The sequence below is a fragment of the Eubalaena glacialis genome, chromosome 5 (assembly GCF_028564815.1).
Source record: "Eubalaena glacialis isolate mEubGla1 chromosome 5, mEubGla1.1.hap2.+ XY, whole genome shotgun sequence".
Taxonomy (NCBI): domain Eukaryota; kingdom Metazoa; phylum Chordata; class Mammalia; order Artiodactyla; family Balaenidae; genus Eubalaena; species Eubalaena glacialis.
In genome coordinates this window covers 123,820,951-123,839,620 of record NC_083720.1, presented here as the reverse complement: position 1 = coordinate 123,839,620, position 18,670 = coordinate 123,820,951, and the positions used below count along the sequence as shown (strand labels likewise).

At 38.2% G+C, this 18,670-nt stretch overlaps 1 protein-coding gene across 9 annotated transcripts in view; it reads right to left on the bottom strand.

The window, feature by feature from the left end:
• Window positions 1–18,670, bottom strand: part of INPP4B (inositol polyphosphate-4-phosphatase type II B) — a 752,704-nt gene that overhangs the window by 47,145 nt on the left and 686,889 nt on the right. For all 9 annotated transcript variants that reach the window (XM_061192573.1, XM_061192572.1, XM_061192579.1 and 6 more), the window contains 2 exons: window positions 4,881–4,993; window positions 942–1,096 (listed from right to left, as the gene is read on the bottom strand). In XM_061192573.1, the coding sequence (XP_061048556.1) occupies window positions 942–1,096; window positions 4,881–4,993 (268 nt within the window). The remainder of the gene's footprint in view (window positions 1–941; window positions 1,097–4,880; window positions 4,994–18,670) is intronic.

The window sequence follows — 18,670 nt, the reverse complement described above, 5'->3', positions numbered from 1 at the left end:
AGAGCATCACATGACATTCCTTTCTGGGATCAGGGAGCCTGTCCCATGTTTCCTGTTGTGCTTCTGAGTCGGTCTTTGTGGCAAAGAGACAAGTTCGCTAAAGTTTTTAATTAACGTATGTCCTTGCTGACAGATGTTGTGAATGAGGCACTTTTTCCTTCCCATTATGGCTTAGACTTTAGATTTAATTACTGTGGAAATGAATCAAGAAACATGACTTCAGGCAGAACATTTTAAATGTCTGCAGAGTAACCATATTAATTCTCAATCTTAAAGGATCCGTGTAATCCCATCTTTATGATGAGTGATGTGAAAATAATTTTAGGAAGGAGGTTAAAGACAGGAAGACCCTGCAACCCATGGGAAGATCACCTGTTAGTTGCCACTTTTTGGATAGTTGCTTTGTTTGCATAACGACTTAGTTTTATTTTGTGCATACACATAACGACTTGTATGAAAAGCGACTGTGCTCTTCAAGTGTTATATGTGAAAGGACCAGAGCCCTTCAACTGAGGTCTAAATGTATTAATGAAATATATCCTCCATTCAGATGATCAAAATCTGGCCACATTTTTTTTATTGCCTAAAATGAGTATTCACTTAAAATTATGTTATCTCTCATGTCATCAGCTCTAAGCCATGGAAATGCAGTGAAGTAACTAAATGTTTAGTCCTCCAGTAAAACACATATTTGGAAAAAGAAAAAACAAACCCAAACCTTAAAATGACCTAAAAGAAACAATGAGGTCCTATTATATAGCACAGGGAACTATACGCAATATCCCGTGATAAACGATAATGAAAAGGAATATAAAAAAGAATATATATGTATAACTAAATCACTTTGCTGTACAGCAGAAATTAACAAATATTGTAAATCAACTATACTTCAATAAAATTTTTTTTTAAAAAAGAAAGAAAGTTGAAGACATATGGGATACCTTCTCATACAATCCAGCGCTCGGATAAAGAAGTCTTTGTGTAACTGGTGCTCATCCCTCAAGATTGAGCATTGTTCAAGCGTCACTGACATCGACGTCCTGTCTTTGGCACTTTTACAACAGGTGAAACGAATGCCATTTAGCTTGCGACAAATCTGTAACAGACATATACGCAGTTTATTGTTTATTTGCAGATTACTCTAAAGTGTCAGAGTCCTCTAGACACTTCTAGTCTAAACCCACCAAATTTACGTTAATTTATGAAAGCTAACTGGTTCAATCTGCCTATGGAATGGAAAAATACTACCTTTTCATTTCAAAAGCTGGTGGAATAGATTTAATTTATTTGGCTCTTTGTACATGAGGTGTGGGGCTGTTGAAGGCATATAAGATGGTAAATATCCAGCAGAGGCAGCAAAGCTCTCTGAGAGGGGATCTAAGCTGCAGGGGATAATGATGATAATCACAGCTCAGAAGCAATATCTTAATAGTGAAGGGGAAAAAAATAATCTGTATTTCCTGGATCAGCCACTTGATTTGAATCTTACATAGCTAATACCTTCTTACTATATATTTAAAATAACCTTTACTAATCTCTGCTGGATGTTATGAGATTTCAAACATCCACATGGTGCCAAGTGCAACCGATAAGGAAACCACTCATCAATGCAACTAATATGAATAAGGGCACCAAAAATGGCCACTGTAATTGCATATCTACTGTGCACCAGGTACAATGCTAATAAATTTCATATAGATTTGCTCTTTTAATTTAACTGCACATGAACCCTGGAGGAAGGTATATTAATCTCATTTTACAGATGAGGAAATTGAGGTTTAGATAGGTAAGGTGACTTATGCACAACAGAGCAGAGCCAGGATGCTGATATAAGTCTACCTAACAAGGACCAAGTCTTTAACTTCTGTCCTGTTCTGTTTCTCTCTATAATTCTTTCTTGTTGTTATTCTGATGTAAGCCAGGAGAAGAATCTGTAAGTAGCAATAATTTATGGTCTCACTGCTTTACGGTTAACAGGTGAATCACTCCATTCTTTTCTCTTCCCTAGTCCATGGTAATGCATCAACAATGTTAGTCAACATGCACTTAAGATACATCTACTCTGATGAAATACAGGCCTGCTTTATTATCTGCCATTGAGGAGGCCTTAACAGTTGCCTGATTTGAAGATAGGATATAATAATACAGTTTATCAAGGGTTTTTATCATGATTTAATTGTGATTCTGATACTTAGCTTAGGATTTACAAGTCCTTATTAGCCCTTAGGTACTTTCTCACTATCTCCAACGTAAGTGACTAGAGAAATGTGAGAGCATGATTTCAACATATAATCTTTTTCTTTCTTGTAGAAAACACTAACGCATTTAAATAAATAGTATTTCAAAAATTTTAATATAAAATAACAAAGGCTTGACTATATTTATAGTAACAAAATACAGACCTCAATGGTCACTTATGAGAGGCGATTTTTAAAAAGAATGAATATTCTTTAAAATGCATTGTCACAATTGTATGCAACTATCCTACTAAGGATATTTCATGTTACAAATTTAAAATCAAGAGGAATCTGGGGCAGGCTTCCCTGGTGGCGCAGTGGTTAAGAATCCGCCTGCCAATGCAGGGGACACGGGTTCAATCCCTGGTCTGGGAAGATCCCACATGCCGCGGAGCAACTAAGCCTGTGTGCCACAACTACTGAGCCTGTGCTCTAGAGCCCACGAGCCACAACTACTGAGCCCACGTGCCACAGCTACTGAAGCCTACACCACAACTACTGAAGCCTACGCACCTAGAGCCTGTGGTCCGCAACAAGAGAAGCCACCACAATGAGAAGCCTGCGCACCGCAATGAAGAGTAGCCCCAGCTTGCTGCAACCAGAGAAAAGCCCACGCGCAGCAATGAAGACCCAACGCAGCCAAAAATAAAATAAAATAATAAAATAAATAAATTTATTAAAAAAAAAGAAGCTGGGGCTATTCCATCAAAGCAGACAGGTTGGGTCTTGGTTTCTGTATTTCACAACTCTTTTGAACTATATGAGCTTAATTTAACATTAGCTTAATTTGTTATTTGGTCTTTTCAAATTCTCATTTTCATTTTTTAAAATTCATTCAAGATAAAACCAAATAGCTTTACATTTTTCAATTAGAATGTAAAACATTAACAAAAGCAGTATTTCATTAATCATTTTAAAGAAGAGAGAATAATAAAACAGAGACAGAAATAAAAACTTTTTGGAAAATGTCAAAGGGAATTTCTATATTTCTTTAAGAGTAATACCAAGGTCCCTGGTTTACAAAGAGGATATTGAAACTCATGTATCACTCTATAGACATGCTATTAATAATAAAGTCAATATTCCTACAGAATGCCAAATTTGCACACTATGGGTGCTGTATATTTATCAAGTAATCACCCCTTCATGAATTCAATGGTAAGTTGTGAGTTAGCCATATTTGGTTGGTATATACATTTCAAAAAAAATTTCAGAAACGTAGGATTTATGGGAATTTTTTTAATATATTCAAATGAGAAAACTACATGTACTAGAGGAAATATACATTTGAGGTTCTACCTGTGCATCCTTCATTTGTCAATTTACATGACTGCACGATATGTGTATAATGACATATGTATATGTTCCTAAGTTGTCAGATGGCCTTGGGAAATGATCAAACTACTTTTGTGCTATCATGTCATTAGTAATATAGCAAAAATAACTTACGACCTGTCTTTGTGAAATTTTCGTAAGAATTAGCAACCATAGTAGTCTTTGAAGGTATATTGAGCAGCCACAGGAGAAAGAACTATTAAAAACACCCTTCATGTAATGTAGTATGATGCTAAATGGGACCAGTGTAAATGAGCTGCCTGAAAGCAACGTTTCATATTGTTACCTTTGATGTTCTTCCCTGGGGCTCCAAGAGGGCATGAAGGGAAACTAAAGCAGCTTTCCTCTGCCTTGCTCTTGGTAAATTATTTTATGTAGACTCATGGTAAATTATCCATTCCTTTTTCCCAGAAGAGAGTAAGTAATATTAGATTATAATTGAAGCGCTGGCAGTAGGGGGAAAGGCTTTGTTTTAAATGCTATTGATAGAGAATGAATAGCACATGTGAGAAGATCTGTTACACCGAACTCCAAATTACACAAGCAATCCTGTGCAGTAAGTTCAAACATGGCATTCATCAAAAAGATCTCCAATGTGTGCCTTTCCTGATGAAAAGATCCCTTCCTAGTGAAAGGATCTCTGGGTCTGAATGTTTAACAAAACTCATGTGAGCTATACCTGAACGGTTGCCAGATAAGAGCTTAAAAATTATAGGCATGATTTTCTCCCTCAACCTTGTAGAAATCTGGGGGTGGGAAAGCAGGCAGCTCTTCTACCCTGAGGGTGCCATTAAATGAGAAAGAAGCATACAAAATATAGCTCATTACCCTAAGAGCAATACATCAGTAATAAATTCTATGCCAATATCTAAATTGACAAACGCATTTACAAGCTCATTAACAAAACAATATGTCCAGGAGCCTTACTGAGGCTGTGAGTCAGAGATCTGATAACCACTTTCTGTTGAAACCCTATGTCTCTAGAGCAGCACTTCAAAACCCTGACTTACATGGGCTATTGACATTGCAACATGCAATATCAAGAAAATCACAGACACTTGATTTTAACCTCAAACACATCCCGAATTTATAAGAAAAGCCAATGAGTAAGATTCTTTCTCGTTGAATACATCTTCTTCTATCTTGTGTTCTTGTTTATTGATAGACTAGATGCCTAATCTCCTGGGTAATGGAGAATGACATCCGGTAGCCCAAAGTGCAGAGGTTGGACCCTACATAGCAGATACCCGATAATGCTTTCTGATCATCACGGTGACAGGCAATACCATTTGACAGGAGAGTGCCTACCGTTGCAGCCAGCCACATGATTTCTACATTCTTTCTCTTTTTGGCTTGAATATTTTGATGGAGATTTTCTAGTAATCCTTTTAAATCATTTTGTTCTTGAAAATGTGAAATGTCTGAAAAACAAAAAAGGAGGGGAAAAAAAGGAAACCGTATTAGTATTAAGCTGCCCATGGAGTTTTCCTTAATATATTTGCAAATGTAATTTCCATGACGACCAATGCCATTTGGAGCAGAGAGTATCTGAGGATAATCATACTTATTAATCCTTCCGGTTTTATTCTTTTACTTAGAAATATGCCTCAGTTTCCCTCATTCCCTACTGTGTGTAACTGGAGTAATGTCAGTGGGTGATATAACACTCACCAAGAAAGGAACTGTTTTTAATAACAAAGGCTGCCTCACTTCAACCAAAGTATAGGATGAGGATGAAACATGAGATACAACCTTCCATTTTTGGCTACTGAGCAGCTAGTCTGAATCATGAGACTATATCAAACTGAACATCTCAGATGTGGAATTGGAAAGTTCAACCAAAACACATGAAGTCAGTTTCTTTCTACACAGCAAGATGCCTCAAACTAGGCAATATTGACATTTTGGACTGGCTAACACTTGGTTGTAGGGAGTGGGCCTATATTCTGCATTGTGGGATGTTAAGCAGCATCCCTGACCTCTACCATTTAGAAGCCAGTAGTACCCTTCCCATTGTGACAATCAAAAATATCTACAGATATTGCCAAATGTTCCTTGGGGGCAAAGTCTATCTTGTTTGAGAACAAGTGCTATTAAGGAGCACAGGTATGGATGGAAAGAGAAACAACGCAAGAAGTGATAGTTAATTATATGAGATAATTGGGAAGGGAGCAAGAAGTGACTGATTGCTCAGATCTCTACACACTCATAACTAGAGCATGGGTAATCAATGGCATATGGTTTATATTAAAACCTAAGGCAATGCACACTATGGCACCAGTATTCCTGAGACTCAGTGAGATAGGATTCAATATTAGAATATAGAGATGGAAACAAAAAGTCTAAGAGAGTGGTTGGGTTAGTACCGTACAGTATGAAAATACACTCTACTGTGGAAGCCACAAACTGATGGATGAAGAACTCCTGAGAGCTTTAATTGAGGCTAAAAACAGGAGAAAATACATAAGAACAACATGGACTATACCTAGGCTATCCAGTTACATTGAAGAAATAGATGATCTGTTCCTGAATCAGATCACACACACACACACACAAATGACACAAATAAGCTTTAATCATAATGAAGCTTGGCACTTAACAAAATTGTACCAGATGTTTCATTTTATTAGAATAATATATCTGCATAGCTCTTAACTTTAGCTCCAGAGAGTAGAGGAAATATCCTAAAGAACTGTACTAGCAATCTATATCTACCAAAGAATGGAAGTGGTTGGTAAAATGGAACTGAGCATTGAAAACAATTATATATCATCTTGAATTTCCTGTCCACAGAATAGAGGAAGGTCAGGTACAATCCAGATTCATACCTTGTTTTAGGGAGATGAGATTCAAAATATTCATATAAATATATGCATGATTCTACTTTATTAGTTCCTAAATAGGAAAACTGTTAAACGTCAAATTTTTACCATGTAACTAGAGACGATTTTTTTTTTTTTAAATTTTTTGGCCACACTGCGCACCATGTAGGATCTTAGTTCCCCGACCAGGGATCAAACCCATGCCCCCTCCATTGGAAGCGTGGAGCCTTAACCACTTGACTACCAGGGAAGTCCCAATGATTCTCTTAAGAAAGAGAAGCTTTCCCTAAAGACATTGCCTTGCTAGGTAGGAGACTCTGATACACAGAGATTTTAACAGGACACAGCCCAAGGATAAAGGGAAGGAGGCATAATGTAGAGTGCCTTGAAGAGAGTTGCAAAGCCAGCTCAGGACTCTACAGCTAATTGAAGAAAGTAAGGACAATAATGGTGCCTTCTAATTGATACTTTTAGCACACAAGGAATAAGTCAGATCTGCCATCACTGCCCTTAATGTTGATAAATGGCAATCAAAAAAAACCCAAAACAATCCATGACTTAGAATAACAAGCAGCAATTTAAAATTGTGTACAGGTATATCATTGACAGAGAAAGTGTCCTTGACATTGTTGAAAGGAAAAACTGGTCATATTAATAAATGAATTTATTGGTGTAACATTGGGTGTGTGTGCCTGCACTTGTGTGTATGCTTTCCTCTCTCTCTATGTGAACGCAGGCAGAGCAAGACATCGGTTTAGATGTTAACAGTGCTCCTCTTTGGGTTATGGGATTTAGGGTGATTTTTCAACTGCCTTTTAAATAATTTTTTATTTAATATTGGAGTATAGTTGATTAACAGTGTCGTGTTGGTTTCAGATATATGGCAAAGTAATGCAGTTATACATATATGTGTATCTATTCTTTTTCAAATTCTTTTCCCATTTAGGTTATTACAAAATACTGAGCAGAGTTCCCTGTGCTATACAGTAGGTCCTTGTTGGTTATCTATTTTAAATATAACAGTGTGTACATGTCAATCCCAAACTCCCAATCTATCCCTTCCTCAACTGCCTTTTTATGTCATTTGAGACACAATAAATATGTATTGTTTTAAAATAACACAGTTATTTTAAGAGCAAGGGAGAACAGAGTACATATGTATAAGAAAAGGAAAACAAAACCCCAAATTCTTACGATATAAAGACCTGACCTCCAAATTTCCATGGTCTGGTAGGGTGGGATAGATTTTTTACACCATTATTAACTGCGGTCAACTGTACCATGGGCTATGACACAAGACAGTAAAAATGATAATAGGGACCTAAGAAAAGGAGTGGCTAATTCAATGAAGAATAGTTGAGTATGAAAAGGTTTCTAGTAAAGGTAATGCTTTGTGTCTACAGAGAGTATTTGAGGCCAAGAGAAAAACGTCAGCAAAGGCATGGACATATGAGGCAGTACTATGGAAACAGGAAGCTTGTAGTTCACCATGTCCTTGGAGGGCACAGTCCTAGAGGCAAGAATTATGAAGAGTCTTTTCTGCTATTTTGGGATATCTGGGCTTCCTCCTAAAAATGGGAGCACCTGGTGAATTTTAATTATGGACATAACCATATCTGAGAGGTCCCCGAGACTGTTTTTTAAATCACTTGGTAAAAATGACTTTCAAATATTTTTAAAAGCAATACAGAGGAAGAAGTTTACTTTATACAATGTCCCATAGCAGTTATGCACACTCATCCCTTTGTAACAAAAATTTTATGAAATAATATTTACCCTGAGTGCGTTCCCTGCACCCTGAATATATTTTGTTCTATTCCATCTTGCTTTCTTTTGAATGTTGGCCCCAACCCACTAAACTGATTTAACACCTATAAAGGGTCAACATAAAAAACTTGCAAAGCACTGATTTAGGGCAACCCCATGTCCAAGATGCTTAGGTGACTTTTTCACAAGGTTCATAGTCAGACGGTCAAGTCAAAAATCCAGTCTCCCAAGTCCTATGCCAGTAATTTCCCTCAAATCTGTATTACTGTCTTCACAGTTGGCTGCTGATACAAAAAAGTAATTCCAGTATTAACACAATGAACCAGCTTCTTCAGAATTCTGAGGATTCAGAACAAAGCATAATAATTTTTCAAAATAATTTAGTTTCATAGTTGACATGGAGATTTTTAAATCAGCCATTTTAAACAGACTACAATGTTCCAAAAATAAGTCAAACAAATGGCCATCCTTTGCTCATTTTTATCTACATAAAGATAATGCTTTCAGATACACAAAAATGATGTCCCATAGAAATTTCACCCCTTCTCCCCATGGCATGCTTTTTAGAGGGAAGTCAATTGATGTTCTTAAAATTTTCAAGCCAACTGTTTCTATTTCTGTAATGATAAAACTTCGTTTATTCAGTCCATCACTATGATTGCTGCCATTTTTTTTCAGCCTGACAAAAATCCTGTAGGCCACAGAAATTCAGGTCTGGTTCTGGAAAGAAGTAGCATTAGTAATGACTAAATAGGTGAGATTTCAAGATATAATGATAGATCCTGATATAGCAACTGTAAATCATGGTATACACACAACATGGATTGGTTTTGTTACTGAACCAAACTTGGGTCTGCCCACCCATGAGCAGTAAAGCTAATCTACTGACACCGGGTTGTGGTGAAGGAAAGTGCAGTGTTTACTGCAGGGCAACAAGCAAGGAGTCCTGGTTACCTAGTGCTCAAAAAGCCCAAACTCCCTGATGGCCTTCAGCAAAGCATTTTTAAAGACAAGGTGAGGGAGTGGAGTCCCAGGGTATGTGATCAGCTCGTGCACAATTCTCTGATTGGTTGATGGTGATGTAACAGGGCAGTGTCACAGGGGTTAATATTATCAACCCTTAGTTGCCGGTAGGTCTGGGGGCTAGCGCTCATGGTCATCAAGTAGGTAACTTCTTCCATTTGGTGGCGGTTTTAGCATTTGTAAAACAACTCAGGAAATGTGCATCAGATACTCTTATCTGGGTACTTCAGAGAGGAGCTAAAGCAGAGGATATGGGGGAGGGGTCTGTCTTGGGAAGGCCTCGTAGGGTTCTGCTCGGTAACAGTTTTAGATTTAGAATGAGTTTCTTCAAATGTAAATATGGCCAATAAGTCTTGCTTCTGGTACTCACTCCTGCATTACTCTAGGACCGAACTTAGACAGAGCAATTGAATCTCTATGCTTATCTCCATAAAAGTATTCTTTTTTTCCAGTGGGGCTCATGAAAGTAATCAGAAGGTAAAAGGTATAAGAATGTACACTGCATTATTGCTTATGATATTAAACAGCAGCAAAAATCTAAATGATGATAGAGATAATCTGTCATACATATGTACATATATTTATGACATGGAATATTATATAATAGGTAAAATGAATAAACATGCTAGATGTATGAGCATGGATATATACTAAAAACTGTGCTGAGCCAAAAAAAAAAAATGATTCATACAAGATAACAGCAATAATATAAAGTTAAATGTGCAAACCTGTACCATATTTTTTATGGATACACACATACAGAGGAAAAATATGTATGAGAACGTAAAATACCAAATTCAGGATACTGATTTTCTCAGAGAAGGGAAGGTGAGGGGTGGGAACCAAAAAGGGTACAAAGGGGGTTTCCACTATGTCTACAAATATTTGTTTCTCACAAAATTTCTGAGACTGGGTGATGGGTTCCAAAGTGCTTGTATTTTATGACCTGTTCTCTTTCTCCGTTTGGAACTTTCATAATTCTTTGTAAAGAAAGCACTGGGCCAAGATTCCAGGAAAACGATTATTAATGCCAACTCCGTCCCTGCTTCGACATGTGGTCATAGCAAGCTGTTTAACCCTCTGTCCCTATTTTCTCAACAGCAAAGTGAGGTCAATAACCCTGTCATGCTGCATCGACCTGCAGTGGAAAACAATGAATAAAAGTCTTGGCAGAAGAGTCTACATTATTCAGTTCTGCGTCAACTCTGAAAAACAGAGGAAGACATTCACAGTTCTTAAGAAGAGTTCATAGCCTCAGATAGAAAGCCTACTTTCTCAGGCAAAAGTCCGAATTTATCCAAAGTAAGAAATATTCTCTCACACAGACACAGGTGCACACACATGATCCCAAACATTCAGAAAGCCAGTGACTGTTCTCCCACCACTCCTTGCTGGGAGAGAACAGCCAAGTTCAGAGTTACTTTTTTAGTGGCTATTTTTTCCTTGTTTTGTCAAATGGGATTTCTTTAACAACGGCAGCTCTAAATATGACATTGGCCTGACTCAAAGGCAGGGCGCTGACCAGTGAACAGGAATGGGACCATGAACTCTCGGCTCATTGAACTATGATGCTAATGAGGCCAAGGCAATAGCTCCATCACCTCACGGTCAAACGATTTCATGTTGTCCGAGAATGTTCCAAGATGAAATAGAAATTACAGCCGCCTTCCCATCACCTATTCCAGCTATTTCCCAGTGGGTAGCAGGCACAACATTTATAGGGATCAATCACACCCCCATTATGAAGTCAAGTGGTATAATTCCATCCCCTTTGAAATCAGGACTAGTTCAGGGATGAGCATCTAAATCTAAGCCAATCAGAACTTGACTTTGACCTCAGAAATTGTTTCAGGGTTATGTAAGTGACCTATGCTGTTCCAGCTGAGTGAGGCTCAGGACTCTGTAAAGTAGAAGGGGAGGAAAGCTCTTTTTATCTCTTTGCTTGAGCATACAGTTGAGCATGGGAATAACTGCTCACGCCAGCAAGACTTTCTTCATGAAGGAACTAGATGTAGGATAAAGTCAACACTAAGAGTCATGAAATAAGGCAGAGAAGTGTCTTTTCAGTACTGATAAGCCACTAAACCAATCCTCTCTTAACTGGTTGCCTGCGTTACTGCTGAAATTTTCAATTTTGTTAATTGATGCCAGTTTGAGTCAGGGTTTCTGTCACTTGCAACCAAAAGCATTCTAAGGTAAACACCTGGTTATATAGGCATTTTTAACACTGATCAGCCACACTGCAAATGTGCACTGTTGCTTTAGAGTTGAGGAATCACAAATAAGGAAGAGTACTTATGGAAAGCATCCCATTAATCACTTTTTTTAATGATTTGTTTACATCTTTATTGGATTATAATTGTTTTACAATGTTGTGTTAGCTTCTGCTGTACACAGAGTGAATCAGCTATATGTATACATATATCCCCTCCCTCTAGAGCCTCCCTCTCAACCTCCCCATCCCACACCTCTAGGTGGTCACAAAGCACCGAGCTGATCTCCCTGTGCTATACAGTGGCTTCCCACTAGCTATCTATTATCCACATGGTAGTGTATATATGTCAGTGCTACTCTCTCAATTCGTCCCAGCCTCCCCTTCCCCCGCACCGTGTCTACAAGTCCATTCTACAGTGATGGTTTTAAAACATGGCCCCACATTCTTTGACACTCCTTCTATAAAGAAGATGGAGTCTTCGTACCTTCATCTGGAAGCTAGGTGGGCTTGTGACCATGTTGATTAATGGCAAACGTGATGCTACGTGACTTCGGATGCCAGGTCATAAATGACTCTGAAGCTTCTGCCTTATTCTCTTGGAACTTTGCTGTCTGTATTCCCTCTTTTGGGATATTCCCTATAAGAACCCATGTACTATGCTCGGAGAAGCCCAAGTCACATGGAGGGTCCTATTTAGGTACTCCAGTCAACAGTTTCAGCTGAGCCCAGCCTTTGAGTCATCCTAGCCCAGTGGTCAGAATGTGAGTGCAGAAGCTGGCAGATGACTCCAGTTCCCAGTCACTTAAGGGATACCAGCCATTCTTTTTTCCAGCTGAGGTCCCAGATATCTTGGAGTGGAGACAAACTTCCCCACCTTTCCTGTCTGAATAACTAACCCACAGAATCTGTGAGCATAAATAAAATGATTCTAATTTTGTATCAGTAAGCATGGGATAATTTGTTACCTAGCAATAAATTACCAGAACAACTACAGTAAAAAAACAAACAAACGTGGAAGGGCCTGTTCTTCTAAGTATGATAAAATGAACATATGAAGAACAAAGTTTTCACAGTCCATTCTGGTTAGTACTACATTCTGTAATGTCAAATCTTTTCTAGAATTAATTCTGAAACAATTATAGTTAAACGCACTAACAAGTAAACAAACGCAATTAGGTGAAAGCCATTGAGATGTCTTAAAATTGGAAATTATGCTGTTTTAGAGGCTGTAAAATCTTGAAAATTACAAAAGAAAAAGCCCCACGGACACCAGCTTTACTTAAATTTGATTTACAATTTATGAAAAAGGCAGTATCAGAAATCAAATATCAAATTCCCAACCTGATCAGAGCTGAAAAATATTTTTGGTCTGTACATTTTCATCGTTTCCTCTTAAATAAATTTCAAGGTTGCATCACCCATAGCAAAGGAAAAGATGAACTGCAAAACGAATTGTTAAAATATATTAAAAGTAATGTGTTAACAATTTCTTTAGAACTTCCTCACTCACTATTGCACATTGAAGGCCATGGGACTTGGTGTGTAGGGAGAAGAGTAGAATTATAACCCATTAATATTTTTTCCTATTTTCATTTTTTCAAAGAAATCATTCATTATTTAATTTCAGAATCTCCAAACAATTTAGAGTCATGTCAAAGGTTGGGAGATGGATTGTAGGCAGATGACTCTCAAAAATTTAAGTTCTGCTCTCAAGATATTGAGATATTTTTATTAATAGAAAATAGAAAATTTGAGTATGAAAGGGGCTTTATACAAATCCCCAGGTCAGTCTTCCTGTTAGCCTGGTTGCACTGCTTGGATTATTTTTTGCCTGCTTTTAAGTGGCCTGGGTCCTTAGCACTGAGGGGAGTTGGATGGTCCCCTTTCTTCCTTCCAGCTCAATTTCTAAGTCCTTGCATTTTAGAGCAACAGCAAGGAAATACCAGTTGAGAGCACACACTACACACAAAAGTCTGAGGACCAAAGCAAGAATAGATTTCTCAAAACTTAGGACTGAGAGGGAAGCAGCTTTTGGGGTAATTCCAGCACCTCACCTCCCTGCCCATGTAAGAGCCAGGCAGCCCGTGAAATATACCAAGGTCAAATGGCAGGCCAGAGAGGTAGACACATAATAAGGCCTTCTCCAAAGAAGAAGGGTTCACCTCTTCCATGGCCCTCCTTTTTTTGATAATGCAGAAGGAACTGACTCCAGAACTGCCCGAATAATGGCCAAAGAAAAGGGGAGACAGTTGAGAAGAATGGGCTTTTCTCCAATGGTCTCTGGATTACCTCTTTAGGCTCTTGGAGGCAAGTAAGAATGAGATCTTGAAACAGACTCACAGACTTAGAGAAAGAACTTATGGCTACCGGGGACTTCCTTGGCAGTCCACTGGTTAAGACTTCGCCTTCCAGGGCAGGGGGTGCGTGTTCAATCCCTGGTTGGGGAGCTAAGACCCCACATGCCTCGCGGCCAAAAAACCGAAACATAAAATGGAAGCAATATTGTAACAAATTCAATAAAAGACTGAAAAACAGTGGTCCATATCAAAAAAACAAATCTTTTAAATAAAAAAAGAACTTATGGTTACCAGCGGGGAAGGCTTGGGGGGTTGGGACAGATTGGGAGTTTGGGACTGATATGTACATACTGCTGTATTTAAAACAGATAACCAACATGTTGCTCAATATTCTGTAATAACCTAAATGGGAAAAGAATTTGAAAAAGAATAGATACATGTATATGTATAACTGAATCACTTTGCCGTACATTAACACAACTTTGTTCATCAACTATGCTCCAATACAGAATAAAAATTAAAAAAAGAATGAGATCTTTAATGCTTCCTACTATATAGAATAAAATAAATAACTCCTGAGGTATTTAAAAAGTTATAAATGAGGTAAAATAGAGGACAATGATTATGGAACTAAAGCTGCTTTAGAAGGCTCCAAAATGAAGAGAAAAGGGGTAATAAGAATATATGGCCTACCTTTTTTTCCATTCATATAGCTCCTTTTATTGGCTTTAAGTGACCTCCAGTTTGATAATCTGGGATTCTCATACATTTATAATTTGTTGATAGCAACAAAATGTATTAATCTATGTGTGTTGCCATATTTCCCTTTTCTGATGTGTCTGATAAAGATAATTTTATCTTTGAGTCTTCAATTTTTCCCCCTTACTTGACTTCAGAGAAGAGTTGTGCTTTATCTGGAGTTTTGTTCTGCAGAAGTGGAAGCATGAAGAAAGAAAGGTGGATGGGGAGGTGGACCGGAATGGAACTGAAGGCCTTGCACTCATGGTTTTGGGAAAGGCGGAATGGTAAGTAAATAGTGAATGTCTGGGCGAGTGATGTGCTCAATCGATGAGTGACTTGAACATTTGGCAAAAAGGATTTAAAAAGTAAAATAATGAGTTGTCAGTTTTCTCCTCTTTGATGTTTAATTGAAAGTTGGAACTAATTTTTAGTTATTTTTAATTGTTGGGCTGTTTACTGGATGCGGTACTATCCTGAAGCTGAATTCATAGGAGACTGGTATTAATTCAGGTCAAATTTAGATATTTATTTCCAAAAGGGAAGATGAGTCCTAAGATTTCTAATATCCACCTCATTCCTCACTGTGGGGCCAGTTCCAAAGAGTGATGACTTTGTTAGGCAGGAGATTGATGGGCTCCAGTCTGGGCATTTACAACTAGCTTCCTGTTTACATTTCCTGAGGAAGGAGGCAGGTGGGCTCTAGGCTAGATATTTACAACCAGCCTCCTGTTTGCACTTTGAGATAGAAATTACAACAGGAACAGGGTAAATAGCTGGACTTTGTTTCCTGTGGACACTTTAAGATAACAGTCACGGCAGGGACAGAGAGGGGCTAAACCCTGTTTGAGTAAAAGATGAAGAGGTCACGTGTTTCCCATCCTTGGGGCAAAGGGAGACACTGCACCTTGGAGGCTTCTTGGGGGTCAGAAAGGAGGGGGTACCACCCCATAATAGGTGATGCCAAGGCCCCCCAGAGGCCTGTGGGCTGGAATCCATCTGTGAAAAAAGTTGTGTACACGTGTTGGGGAGGTCCTAGGGCAGGTCAGGTGTGGAAAAAGAAACCAGATAATTGGCCAAAGGTGAACAAAGACCCGGAAGAACTGCCCTATAGAAATGATTTAACCACCTCTTTACTGCGTTCCTCCTCATTAGGGGGGATGCCCACAGCTTTTCTCTCCTCGTGTGTATCTCTGCCTCGCTTCTGTCTTAACTAAACAAACTGTTTCTCTGTGTGCTCTCCCACTTGTTGTACCACGTCTCTAATAATAAACTTTGTACCTGTTTCTACAGTTTTTGCCTCCTTGAGAAATGCATTTCTCAATGGGGGTAAGAGCCAGGGGAACCTTATTTCTAGCCTCTAGCCCCTGGTGGTCTAGCGGCTAGGATTCCTGGTTTCCATCCAGGCTTACCCAGGTCCAATTCCTGAACAGGGAACTAAGATCTCGCTTCACGCCACCGCTCTCTGCTGCCTCTTCAAGATCAATTTCAGGAACTCATCTCTATGTGGGTGTTCCAAAAAGAAAAATGTGCTTTTTTTGAAAGATTATCAGAGAAGCAGTGACTATATTTAAAAAAATCATTAAGATTAATATAGGTAGGTATTTGAAGGGTTACAGACAAGACTGAGAAGGAAAGAGGCTGTTGAATGGAGAAGAGAGACAGGTTAGTTCAAACTACAGAAAGAGCTTTATAGGACTTCCCTGGTGGTCCAGTGGTTAAGACTTCGCTTTCCAATGCAGGGGGTGCAGGTTTGATCCCTGGTTGGGGAGCTAAGACCCCACATGCCTCGCGGGCAAAAAACCAAAACATAAAGCAGAAGCAATATTGTAACAAATTCAATAAAGACTTAAAAAAAAAAAAAGAAAGAGCTTTACAATCAAATTTAACTGGATCAATGTGTGTATACAGGAGAAACAGAACTCTCTAGAGAAGCTCAAAGCACATACAACCATTATCTTATCCATCTCTCGCTAATGTTCGTAAGTGTGGTGTGACAACTTATCAGGAAACTGACACTGGAAATATTAACTTCCTTTCTCCAGTGAGATAATGGTAGATGAAGTACAGGTACATACGTATTAGTTATTCTCATTTAGCTGATAATGAAATGGAGGCACTCAGAGCATCAAATGATTCACCTAAGTGAACTTTCAATTGAATTCATATCTTTTGTTTTCATGCTATTCTGTGCATACTAAGTAGACGGGTTTACTGGAAGTCCGGACAATCTTCAGTGAGTGATGAAGTCTGAAGAAAGGAGAGCCCCAGTGAGAAGGAAAGAACACAGAAAACTGGAAGGATGACTAAAAGTCTGGAAATCTGAGTTTTTACCCACATAAACTTGAGAATAGGGTGGATACACCTAATTTGTGAGGGCCATGAAGTAACATAGAAGATGCAGAGATAAATGCTGAGTTGAACAGGGAGGTGGCCATTTGTATGTGTGTATGAGAGTATATGTGTCTACCTTTGTTACTTGTAGTGTTGTTTGTATTTGTTGCTGCGATTCAGAGTACAAGTTAATGGACACTAAAAGTTTATGTCTGTGGCTTAACGTGCACATAGAAAATTAAAATTCAGTATTGTTTAGTATCACTTTTCTTTTCAAAAAGACACAGGAGTGCTTCAAAAGACATATCAAATTAAAAAATTATCTTAATCTTTATCAACATTAAAAATTTCAACAGGTAAGTACGTCGGAGTTTCTCTGCAATGAGTTGAAAATAAATTTTAAATTTAGAAGAACAGAGTCCTTAGACAGCAATGGAAGAGTTGCGGCATAAAAGTGAAAAGAACACTTAACTGGGAGTCAGAAAATATAGAATTTATCCCTGTTCTCCCAGTAGCTGCATGTGTGAATTTAACAAAATCTATCCTGGATCCCAAACCCCTCATAACAAATTATAGGGTTAAACTAGATCAGTGTTTCTTAAACTATGTCCTGAGGAACACTTATTTAACAAGATGCTAATGAATATTTTATGGGGTTTTTTTGGTGGTCCTATAATGTAATAAAAATGCTATTTTAAACAAAATTAAAGTATAGGCAGTGTAGATTAGGGTTGGGAAACTATGGCTTGCAAACTAAACCCAGTCAATTCTGTGTTTTTATAAATACAGTTTCATTAGAATTCAGCCAAGTTCATTAATTTACATATTGTTAATGGCTTATTTTGCACTTCAGTAGCAGAGTCCAGAAGTTGTGACAGATCACATGGCCTGCAAAATCTGAATTATTTACTTTCTGATCCTTTACACAAAACGATTGCTGGCTATGCTACAGATCTTCTCAAAACTTTCAGTGTGATAACGTGAATTCCAAAATCATTTGACTATAGAATTCTTTCATTGCCCAACAATTATTAGCAGAAAGAGTGTTCTTTGGAATACTCTAGATTAGATTATTTCCAAGATCCAATTGTTCTCTGATTCTTCAAAACATCCAACTAAACAAATGACCCAATCTATCCCATTCATTCAACAAATATTTATGGAGTATAAGCTATGTGCCAGACAATGTTTTTGTTTATTGGTAAATAAAGTCAACAAATAGACAGGAGACTTGTCCTCATGAAGCTTATGTTCTGATCAGGAGTTATAACCAAGCAAGGTACGTGATAGACGTTGTGGAGAAAAATAAAGTGAGAAGGGGACCAGGACACCGGAGATTGCAATTTTAAAGAGGGTGGTCAAGAAAGGCCTTACTGAGAAAGTGACATTTGGAGAAAGACTTAAAGGAGGTAAGTGATCCCTATGGGGAGAAGCATTTAAGGCAGAGGAAACAGCCAATGAAAAAGTCCTAAGAAACAGCAAGAGGTCAGTGTGGGACACAGTGAAGCAAGGGAGGAAGGGAGGGACATGGAGAGGGAGAGAAGAGAGGGAGAGAGAAGAGAGTGGAGTAAAAAGATCCAATTTTTTTTGCCAGATTATGGGGACCCTTAGAGGCCATTGTAACAATTTAGATTGTTATTCTGCAATAAAAAATAGGGGGTTATTGGAAGATTTTGAAGAGTGACATGATTCGATTTTCATTTTTAAAGGTCACTTTAGTTGTTGTGATCAAAAAAGTGTACTGAATGAGGTTGAGAGAGGAAACAAAGAGACGAGGAGAAGGTTTTGCCATAATCTGGAAGCAAGAATAACAAGGATTTGCACAGAGTGGTAGCAATACAGGTGGACAGAGCTGATCACACATTTTGAAAATACAGCCAATGAAATCTTCTGATGGACTGA